This window comes from Epinephelus lanceolatus, chromosome 14 (assembly GCF_041903045.1).
Source record: "Epinephelus lanceolatus isolate andai-2023 chromosome 14, ASM4190304v1, whole genome shotgun sequence".
Taxonomy (NCBI): domain Eukaryota; kingdom Metazoa; phylum Chordata; class Actinopteri; order Perciformes; family Serranidae; genus Epinephelus; species Epinephelus lanceolatus.
In genome coordinates this window covers 16,435,426-16,447,076 of record NC_135747.1, presented here as the reverse complement: position 1 = coordinate 16,447,076, position 11,651 = coordinate 16,435,426, and the positions used below count along the sequence as shown (strand labels likewise).

Sequence of the window (11,651 nt, the reverse complement as noted above, 5' to 3'; positions counted from 1 at the left end):
AATCTAAATCTAAATGTTAAATCTAAATGTTCTGGGCAAAACTAAATATTTAGCTAATATGCACACTGCCGGTCACCGGAAGTACCAAAATAAAAGCTTGAGACGGTCAGACTGTGTTTATAGAATCAAATAAGGAATTAAAACCAACTTATCGGGGGTGATGATGATGATGTGTACTTTGAGTTGTTAGTGTCCCTTCAGAGGGAATCACCTTGTTTACAAATACTTGGGGGTAGAAAACCAGCGGAGTTTAGCTACATATATATATGAATATTTCACATTTTTCACGTCACTATATCACCGTTTAGACTAATCTGGTGTTTGTAAAGTCTATAAACACAATGATTGAACAAACATTACTATCACGTTCTGAAATTAATAACATGGTTATCATAGATTAGCTGGGCTAACCGTTAGCTGTTAGCCCCGTTAGCGGTGTCTGTAATGACTCATTAACTCTAAACGGTCCGTGAAAAAAAAAATTTTTTCCAGCGGATGTCTTAGTTACAACATGATGTCTAGTGCAAGGTTGTGCTGGCACAGGGGTGCCTCAGGTGGCAGCACGAGTACAGAGTGGGGGCAAACAACTTCTCAAGTCATCATCCATCACTCGAACCAGACAGTGGCCAGAGGCAGGAAAGACAACATCTCGGGTTACTCCTGGACAAGCATGGGGAATACTTGTTGACGTGAGCTAGCAGCCCGTTTTCCCACTTGAAATCACGGCAGATGCTGTGATGGGGTCCACAGATGCCAAGAAGGGCGTCATCATTGAACTTAGTATGTACTACTACTCACTCCTCCTTGGCAGGAATTTAGCCTGTCATAGACGGTGATAGACAGATGGTTCATCGAATCACCTGCCAATTATTTATTTTAAAAGTTCTGCATTTTCCAAACAGTTTCCAATGGTTAAATGGCTCTGTGTTAAAAAAACAGTGCCTAAGTTAAAGTACTCACTCTATTACTACAGTATAAAATGGACCAGTTGATATTAAAGCTGATACTCAACAATGTATTTGTTATTTTGCATTATAAATTCTTATGGACTGTGATTTTAGTTAACATTGGTTCCATCTGTATACTCGTCTCCATCAGTATATTTCAGTTGAGAAAATCATCAACAATATAACACTGTACATTGATTATTTCTTTTGTTTCCGTCTTTTTTTTAACCTCTGGGCTGCCAGCCAATGACACGCCAGCTGTAGAGAGGGAGCTCCCTTTAACAACCAACCATAAATTTCCAGCGCTAACACTGTACAACAGTCAGATGTTTGGACATGTAGTGCTCAACGTATACAGAACATATTCCTGACATAACTGTTTTAACCTTTGTACAGCATTGCATCCTGTTTTCTAAATATGGTTTATAACTTTGACAGTTTTGATCTTGGAGCATTACTGCAAAATGAGTAATACATCCAATTTAGTTATATTTTCTCTGTCTGGCTTCAGTGCCACTGTCAACTACAAAGTTACATTTTTCTCTCTCACTTTACTGTGTTATTGTCTAATCATGGTGGTAAATGTGTCTCTCATTTTAACCATAATTTTGGATCAAAATTTACATAAACCCATGTATGTTTTTTTGTGTTCTTTGTGCATCAATGGACTCTATGGAGCTGCTGGCTTTTATCCTAAATTTGTCTTTGATCTGCTGTCTGACGTTCAAGTAATATCATATACAGCATGCCTTTTGCAAGTCTTTGTTATATACTCCAGTTCACAAATCGACTACTCTATTCTAGTTCTCATGGCCTATGACAGATATGTGGCCATATGTCGACCTCTGGAGTATCACTCTGTGATGTCTGTGCAAAGGATTGCTGTGTTAATTGGTTTGTCCTGGCTTGTACCTTTCTGCTCTGAAGTTATGGTTGTAACTTTGACATCCACACTGAAATTATGTGGCTCCCACATAGATAAACTCTATTGTGAGAACTGGTCAATCGTTAAACTTGCCTGTGGCTCAACAAGAGCAAATTACATAGTTGGATTGATATTTATTGCTTTCTATTGTGCTCATGTCCTCTTGATTGCATGTTCATATGTGCAGTTGGTACAGTCATCTTTAAAATCCAAAGAGGGGAGGAGAAAGTTCACACAGACATGTGTGCCACATCTGTTATGTCTGTTCAATGTCACAGCTGCTTTGCTTTTTGATATTATGTACTCAAGGTATGGATCAGCAGCTATACCACAGAATTTAAGGAACTTCATGGCCTTACAATTTCTCATAATTCCACCGATTATAAACCCTATTATTTATGGACTGATTCTGACTAGAATTCGAAACAGAATGATATATTTGTGTATGATGGCAGGTCAAAGATTTAAATTGAGATTCAAGGTTTAGATTGTGTAAACATTCCAAAAATCACTATGTGGCTCAACCCATGGTTGTTAGTGTAATTCTCCTGTTGTACCTCAATTAGGCCTTTGTAATGTTAATGATCTCCAAGATATGACTGAATCATCTCACATGGAAAAATGAATCCATTATTTTGGATGTGATTGTTTAATTTTGTGCTTGTATATATTGCTGAAGGATGATGTTGTTGGACCTATAATTATAATTTTTCAAATATTCACATTTGGGCAGTGCCTTGTCATTGTGTGTTCATATGTGCAGTTGATAAACTCTGCTTTAATGTCAAGAGAGCCGTGACAGACTTCACTTTGCAAAAGCATTTAAGTTGTTGATGGACAACAAACAGGATAAAGGATTACTGTGAGATAAAAGAAGTGCTGTGTTTTCAGATAGGCACATTGTGTCATCAACGGAAATAAAGTATAAAATCAAATCAGGGTTTTGATGGTGAGAGATAGTGGAGCATTTGATATTACATGACCCTCCTCTGTTTTAGCACATTACAGTTATTAATGCTACCTATTACACAATAATTTGAAAAAGCATAGTAGCATACTGTAATGTAGTAATTATGTCAATGGGCCCTAGGTTTTGGCTTCGACATCTATGCTTTTCTTGACATGAGCAAGCTACACTACTAGTAGTTAAACACACTGAATGTATTTCTCATCAAGAAACATCTATTGTTAATAAATATAATAAAAACGTGAGAGGATAATACATACTTCTAGTCAGGTGCTGGCTTGCAGGCAGATATAAACAAAAGGGAAAGCAACACACTCATAACTTTGATGAAGAATGAAGTATTAAATTGCACAAATGCAGTCATTGTTTTCTGCAGCCATTCCTGAACCTCTTTTTCATCATGAAAAATACAATATAGCAATCTGATGTTTGGTCATGCTGCCCTGCTACTAGACACATTATATGATTTTGAAAATTGCTCTGCCACCTGAAAGCCTCTGGAAATACACCTGACTTTGATAACATGTACATAAGACAGCTTTAGTGATGTTGGAAAAGGTTTATTTTTCACTTCTGACAGAGCAAGGCTCACTGTCTTTAGTCTTTTTAACATATTGATATGACCCCAGGCTATGGAAGGCCTGCATTGTCCCACTAGCCAAAGAAAGGACATCTCAGCACTCTCAGTAATTATAGGCCTGTCGCACTAACTGCACATGTCATGAAAACCTCTGAGAGACTGGTTTTGCAGCACCTGGGGACCCTGGCGACTAATTTTCTAGAATACCTGGCACATGTGGTGGATGGCAGGTTCTTGGGTGATGCTGGTGCTACTGATAAGCAGCAACTGACTCTACTGGCATAATTTCTCTTCACTCTCTACAACCTGGACTTTCAGTTCAATTTGGAAACATTTCATCTCCAAAACTTCTCAGATGACTCCAACATTTTCAGGTGTCAGGTAGGTTTTTGGAAAATTAAGCTTTACTTTTTACAAGTACCACACTATCAACTAAGATGAAAACAGTCCTTTACTTTTTACAAGTACCACACTATCAAGTGAGATGAAAACAGTCCTTTACTTTTTTCAGCTTGGCGCCACCTAGCGTCAGTGGTGTTGCGTCGGACTGTCGCAATGACCAAACTGACCGTGGGAATCAGAGATAATCAATGATATGGCTCTATTAGACTCGCTAAATTAAATAAAATGTAGGCCGTAAAGCCACCGGTATACCTCTATGTATATGTATATGAGAAGGTGTGTGGACACTCTACTAAATAGGTCCAGGATGTAGAGAGTAAGACAAATTATGCCAGTAGAGTGAGTTACTGCTTATCAGTAGCACCAGCATCACCCAAGACCCTGCCATCCCCCACGTATGCCAGGTATTCAAATTGCACAAGGTTTAGAAAATTAGTTGCCAGGGTCCTCAGGTGCTGCAAAACTAGTCTCTCAGAGGTTTTCATGACATGTGCAGTTCATGCAACAGGCCTATAATTACGGAGAGTGCTAGGATGTCCTTTCTTAGGCAGGGGGACAATACAGGCCTTCCACAGTCTGTGTTCACATTAATATGGTAAAAGGACTATGCTCTGTAAGAAGTGGGAAAAGGCTTTCGGGTGGCAGAGCAATTTTCAGAATCATATTTTTCCAGCAACACGGCTGCATGACCAAACATCACATTGCTATATTGTATTTTTCATGAAAAAAAGAAGTTCAGGAATGACTGCAGAAAATAATGACTGCATTTGTGCAACATATCATGAAGGAGTCCTTTGAGCCTCTGGAGCGCTCCACTGTGAGGGCGTTGTCATTCATGATACCTTTGCTGCTTGTGTTGACCTTATCTAATAGAGCATGTAAACTAACTGCCCTATCGGTGCACCCCAGTTGCTCACTGCTTTGTGGTGACTGCAGTGGGGCTTGTCTCAGACCAAATCTTTCCTTGGTACCGAAGAACATAAGGAGTTCATTCAGATTGAGAGTAATACAGTTAGATGTTTTTTGTCCTTCACCCCATGAGGGGGACAAGAAGGCAAAATTGCATCTGTTCTGCCCATTTCATGTGTTGGCATGTTATGTTGATCACACCCATCAGATGACCGGTAAGGCCCTATCCAAGAAACACCTTGAGTAGCTATGTGAGTGCATATCCCAAGCCTACAGGCAGGTGGGCAGGGACCCTCTGTCTGTGGTGCATGCACACTCTACACGTGGAGTGACAGTGTTGGCAGCCTTCATCAGCAGGGTGAGACTGAGGACATATGTACGGCAGCATCATGGTCCATTCCCTGCCTGTTCATATGGTTCTATCTCTTGGACATGTCCAGCTCCTTTTCAGGGTCTGTGCTCGCTGGAACGAGAAAACAGACAAAAGTTGGAGGAGCTCGCTGAAGGTGAGAGGAGAGCTAGGGCCTATAGAGCATGTTGGAGACCCAGAGGGAGTGCAGAAGTCCACACACCCCTGGATTTGAAGCCTCCAGAATGCTCTGCAGGCCTTGGCTCTTCTCTCAACCACTATGACTACCTAGGTGGCATGCACACTTTTTTTCTCTCACTTTATACTGATATTGTGGTGGTAAATGTGTCTCTTATTTTAACCATAATATTGGATCAAAACCCATGTACTGGTTTGTGTAATCTGTGCATCAGTGGACTTTATGGGACTGCAGCCCTTTACCGTAAATTTGTTTCAATCCCTTGTCAGATATTTGTGTTACATCAAATGCAGGATGCCTTTTGCAAATGTGTTCATTCAATGGTTGACCATTCTGTTTTAGCTCTTATGACCTATGACAGATGTGTCGACCCCTGGAGTGGGCCTAACACTTAGTAATGTCTGTGCAAAGGACTGCTGTGTAAGTTGGTTTGTCGTGGCTTGTGCTTTGGTGCGCAGAGGCCTTGACAATATTTTAGCCCTGTTTACACCTTTTTTTTGATTGTATTAAAAAGAGAAGAAGATGAAGAAGAAGTAGTTTAAAGAATGGAAGTAGCCTTGAACATTTTAAAGTGGAATGGGCATATCAAATTATATAAATCCTTTCCGACCTTTTGAGTTTACATAACTAAACTGTTAACTTAAGTTAACAGCTATAGTGACTTGAAGTCAGCCAGTGCACACCCGGCACCGGGGGTAACAGCGGGCTGGTTTCTGAGTCTAACCGATGTAACAGCAGCAACAGAAAGTTTGCTGATCCCACGGAGAGTTGGGGTGTATACTTGGTGCTGGGGTTTGTGCTGGCTGAATTCTAGTTGCTACAGTCGCTACCTTAAAGTCCATGACCCATGGCAACAAGTGTGTCCCAGCTATATGCATCACTTGTTAGTTCCCCCTCAGGAAACAGTTTCTGTTTTGTGTTATGAGCTTCTTGCAGCGCCTTTTCTAAATGCTGCACATCATCAAATTGGTGTTTTTGTGTGTCAGCATACTGGTGAATTTTTTTTCTTAATGCTGCATGTGTTGTCAAGTTGGTCAACTTTTAGTCATGTGGTGGGTTCAGAATGGAAGATGGTGCTCAGTCCTGACAATTGGAAGTGTTCTTACTCTCTGACAGGTGTAAAACTCATCACTATGTGAAGAGTTAATAGTGACTGAGAGGTGATGGCAGTGGAAAGGAGAGAAAAGTTGTCCTTAAAATGGGAGAAAAACAGGAATCCCCGGAAACTAGCATTAAATACGTGAAATGACCACGACCTCTTAACACCGAATTCCGTGGTGGCAGCGTGTAATGGGTTGAAATTACGTGCCGGTACCACGGAAACAATGCCAATGTAAAGTCAATTAGGATCCTTTTTCGTGGTGGACACACGGATTCCCTGATTCAACAACATTCCGTATACACACAAAAACACGAAAGTGTTCTTGATATTAAAACGGCAAATATATTCCTCTGTTATAATTTCCCAACAACAACAATAATAATAATAATAATAATAATAATGATAATAATAATAATAATAATAATAATAATAATAATAATAATAACATGATAGTTCGGCTGTACTAGATATTTGATATATTCAAATATTCAGTCCCAAAACGCTGTTTCTAGAGAACTTCCTAAAATATCTAAAATTAACCATCATCCTTACTTTTTCTTGACATATTTCATCTAGGTGCAGTTTCATTACTAGTTAGGCTTTACTAGATATTAGATATATTCAGTACATCTATCTTTTTACAACTCTATTTTACAAGCCACAATAAACCTACCGTCCCAAAAACGCTGTTTCTAGCATATTAGCTTAAATATCGAAAATTAGCCGACATCTTTACTTTTTCTTAACATAGTTAATAATCTAGGTGTAGTGTGTTTACTAGTTCGGCTTTACTAGATATTAGATATATCTTTTTACAACCCTATTTAGAACCCTACTTTGCAAATCAGAAGAACTACAACTATGTTGCTGATATGTATCAAGCTGCATGGCATGGTCCCAGGGAATTGTAGTTTTTTAAAAAGATAAGTGTTGTTCCCAGATTTGGAAGTTGTAAATACTGAATTGAGAGTACACTGTGGACTTAAAGGGGGTCGTAAACACACTTGTGTAATCAGATTTTAAATATCTAATTTCTAAATGGGTGAAAATTATTTTTAATCCATATTTTACCCATATCTGACAGCACCCCCAGTTGTTGACTACACTCACATGATAGCTGAGGTCAAGAGCTCTCTATAACAGTTGGTCCCATGTCTGTACCCCCTTTTGTTGCTGAGTTATAAGCCCTCAAATATGCACTGAGGCCAAAGTTCTAAGGTGAATAGCTGAAAGCAGGAGCCATGTAGAATCTTCATACTGACATATGTTACTCTCCAGGTTGAGACCTTTCCAATGATGTATTTGGTTTAGCTCTACGACAAAGTTTAGATTGTTTCATCTTTTGGACACAAGCCATGCCAGGTCTAGTTTCAGAGAGCACTTTGAAGGCCCCGTGTATAAAATGATTTTTGTTTGTTTCTTTGCTTGTTTTTTTCTTTTTTACTGTAGATAGTTACTAAAATGAGTCATCCTCAGACAATACAATACTACTGGTACTACTGGTTCTGTGTGAATAGGAGAACTGCTGCATGCTCCAACACCTGGCTTGATCTGGTGCAGCCAGCCAAGGCACCAAAAGCCTTGGCTTGCATGGTTGTTGAGGGCAGACAATGGCGTACAACAAATGGCACATAACTTGTGAGCAGATGTTGACATTCTCTGGGCCACCTAGGGCTCTAGTTTCCCGGCGCAGTGCAGGGTGGCGCAGGGTGGCGAACACCGCGCAGAGCTAGTTTTGAGCAGTGCAACCCGAGGCACGCTCAGTTTGGTAGTTTGGCAGACCGAGGTGCGCTGAGATGGGTGTGGCGGCGCAGCAGGGGGAGGTGTTGATAGATCCAGCTTGGCGCAGTGACAGTTTCGTGCCAAAAGGCTTCGCTGAAGGTGCGCTAAAAGCTCACCAGCTGAAACCACGTCTACTGTCAGCGCAGGGGGAGCGCAGCCGGTGTAAGCCAAAGTTTGGCTGACCGGCGGACAGTGCGCACACGTCACCAAAACCTCACAGGCAGGTTTCCAGAATATCAGGCACATTAACGATGCAATAAATAGCCACAAAACCACTATTCAATGCAACTATCTGCAATCAGCACATAAATGTATCTTTATATCGACTGTCCCATCATATTTGATGTCAGGTCAAAGGGGATTGGCACCGTTTGGCACGTTTGGCACGCGTAATGGAAACCGAACCTGATTTGATTAACACAGCTGCAAATTAATGAGTTCACATCCCTCTCAGCCAACCACAAACAGCCACAGCATCAGATAGGGAGTATATATTCAGCATCTGTCATCTTAGAAAAGTCAAAAGAAAAGAAACAGAGTGAGACTGCGAGAGAGAAAGAGAGAGCGCGCGCGCACGAGAGAAACGCAACATTGATTTACAATTGTGGTGACCTCCTCCCAGGCTACCTTTGCATTATCAGCCCATGGAGGTCTGCTCGCAGTTCCGTATATTCGGACACTGCGAGCTTGGACCAAAACATCAGTTTCCTCCTGGGAGAAATTTGGCCGTCTGACGCTGCTGCTCTCTTCTGCCATGGCGAATTTAGTAAACTCTCATTACGCCTTCGCGCGGCGCATTTAAGGGCGAAGAGAGGGGCTCATTTGATTGGTGTGATGTGTGTAAAACCCACTCCACACCTTCTCTCCTCCCTCTTTCTGACTTGAGCAGGTAGGAGGGACGGAGGTGGGAAAGAGGAGTAGCTGCGCCAGGGCGCACGGTGTGCCAAACTTGCAAAATCCGCCTGGCCACACCCAGTTGGCGAAGCGCAGGTGCGCTGTGCCCCTGCCTCGCCCGGTCTGCGAAACTAGAGCCCCTAATGTGGTCATGAGTGTTTTTATAATCAGTTTAGCCTAAAACATTTCACCATTAACAATTCTAATAAAAGGGTTAAATATCTTTAAGTTATGAATGACAGTTGAATTAGTAACGTCTTTTTTTCTCCACCAATATATTTCAATCAAGAAAACCTTCAATAACGTAACACTGTACAATGATTTGCTGCCAGCTGATGATACGTCTGCTGTAGGGAGGGAGCTCCCTCTAACATCTACCATAAATGCCACTGTACAACAGTGAGATGTCTGGACATGTAATGTCCAACATGCACAGTATATATTCCTAACTAACAATGAGTGTTTAACCTTTTTTTTTTACAGCATTACAATCTGTCTATTGAATACTGTTTATAACTTTGACTGCTCTGATTTTTGAGGATTACTGCAAAATGAATATGTCTGGTGTAGTTCTATTTACACTTTCTGGCTATAGTGTGACAGTCAACTATAGAATCTTACTTTTCTCTTTCAGTTTACTGTGTTATTGTCTAATCCTGGTGGTAAATGTGTCTCTCATTTTAACCATAATCTTGGATCACAACTTACATGAACCCATGTATGTTTTTTTGTGTAATCTGTGCTTCAATGGACTCTATGGAGCTGCTGGCTTTTATCCTAAATTTGTCTTTGATCTGCTGTCTGACGTTCAAGTAATATCATATACAGCATGCCTTTTGCAAGTCTTTGTTATATACTCCTATGCAACAGGTGATTTCTCTATTTTAGCTCTTATGGCCTATGACAGATATGTGGCCATATGTCGACCCCTGGAGTATCACTCTGTGATGTCTGTGCGAAGGACTGCTGCGTTAATAGCTTTTACCTGGGTTGTACCTCTAATGTGTCAGTGTATGGTTGTAACTTTGACATCCACACTGAAATTATGTGGCTCCCGCATAGATAAACTCTATTGTGAGAACTGGTCAATTGTTAAACTTGCCTGTGGCTCAACCAGAACAAATAGCATAGTTGGATTGATTGTTATTGCTTTCTATTGTGCTCATGTCCTCTTGATTGTATGTTCGTATGTGCAGTTGGTACAGTCATCTTTAAAATCCAAAGAGGGGAGGAGAAAGTTCACACAGACATGTGTGCCACATCTGTTATGTCTGTTTAATGTCACAGCTGCTTTACTCTTTGATACAATGTACTCGAGGTATGGATCAGCAGCTATACCACAGAATTTAAGGAACTTCATGGCCTTACATTTTCTTGTGATGCCCCCTATTCTCAACCCGATTATCTATGGACTAATCCTGACTAAAATTCGAAACAGAATGGCAACTCTGTGTATGATGGCAGGTCAAAGATTAAGGTTGAGACTGAAGGCCTGATTTGTAGAATTAGCGTGATGTCCTGTCTGTAACACCATAGTGGTCTGTATACAGAGTGAGTCGGCAGTTTCTATCATCCATCCTGTATATATTATCATCAAACACCCGGATTTTAAACATGAAATGCATGAAGCAATACATGAAGCTTACAGTACGCAAGCACCTGAAATGAGTGTAATACTTGGGACTATTCCAAACAGGGATATCACTATTTTTCTTTCCTAGGAGCAGAGCGCAATGGAAAACTGTTTTATAAACTTCATGTTAATCTCTGGCTCCAGAACAGTTTTCAAGCTCCATCAAAATGCTCTCATTCTCAACTGGTGTTATGTTGTCCCCTGACCAGACTGAACACTTTCTCTTAAGCTGAAAGCATCCATAGGGCTATAAATCAGACTCTGCTGTATGAATAGTTTATGCAGTGTTTGAATACTCTAACTCAGGCAAATATAAATCCAAACCCTTTGTGTACAGCACCTTACTCAATCTGCTTCCACTGTGTATTGGTTATGAAAAATGATGATAATAAAGGTAAAATAAGAGAGTCAATATGTGTGACCTTTTTTTATATACAGTACAGGCCAAAAGTTTGGACACACCTTCTCATTCAATGCGTTTTCTTTATTTTCATGACTATTTACATTGTAGATTCTCACTGAAGGCATCAAAACTATGAATGAACACATGTGGAGTTATGTACTTAACAAAAAAAGGTGAAATAACTGAAAACATGTTTTATATTCTAGTTTCTTCAAAATAGCCACCCTTTGCTCTGATTACTGCTTTGCACACTCTTGGCATTCTCTCCATGAGCTTCAAGAGGTAGTCACCTGAAATGGTTTCCACTTCACAGGTGTGCCTTATCAGGGTTAATTAGTGGAATTTCTTGCTTTATCAATGGGGTTGGGACCATCAGTTGTGTTGTGCAGAAGTCAGGTTAATACACAGCCGACAGCCCTATTGGACAACTGTTAAAATTCATATTATGGCAAGAACCAATCAGCTAACTAAAGAAAAACGAGTGGCCATCATTACTTTAAGAAATGAAGGTCAGTCAGTCCGGAAAATTGCAAAAACTTTAAATGTGTCCCCAAGTGGA

General features: G+C 40.5%; 2 protein-coding genes across 2 annotated transcripts; both read left to right on the top strand.

Annotated features, from left to right (window-relative positions):
- The first annotated feature begins 1,411 nt into the window (after window positions 1–1,411).
- On the top strand, window positions 1,412–2,359 carry LOC117250670 (olfactory receptor 4B13-like). Its single transcript, XM_033616670.2, has one exon. The coding sequence runs from the start codon at window positions 1,412–1,414 to the stop codon at window positions 2,357–2,359; it is 948 nt and encodes a 315-aa protein (XP_033472561.2).
- A 7,248-nt stretch (window positions 2,360–9,607) lies between these two features.
- Window positions 9,608–10,552, top strand: LOC117251016 (olfactory receptor 4E1-like). Its single transcript, XM_033616965.2, has one exon. The coding sequence runs from the start codon at window positions 9,608–9,610 to the stop codon at window positions 10,550–10,552; it is 945 nt and encodes a 314-aa protein (XP_033472856.2).
- The last annotated feature ends 1,099 nt before the right edge of the window (window positions 10,553–11,651 follow it).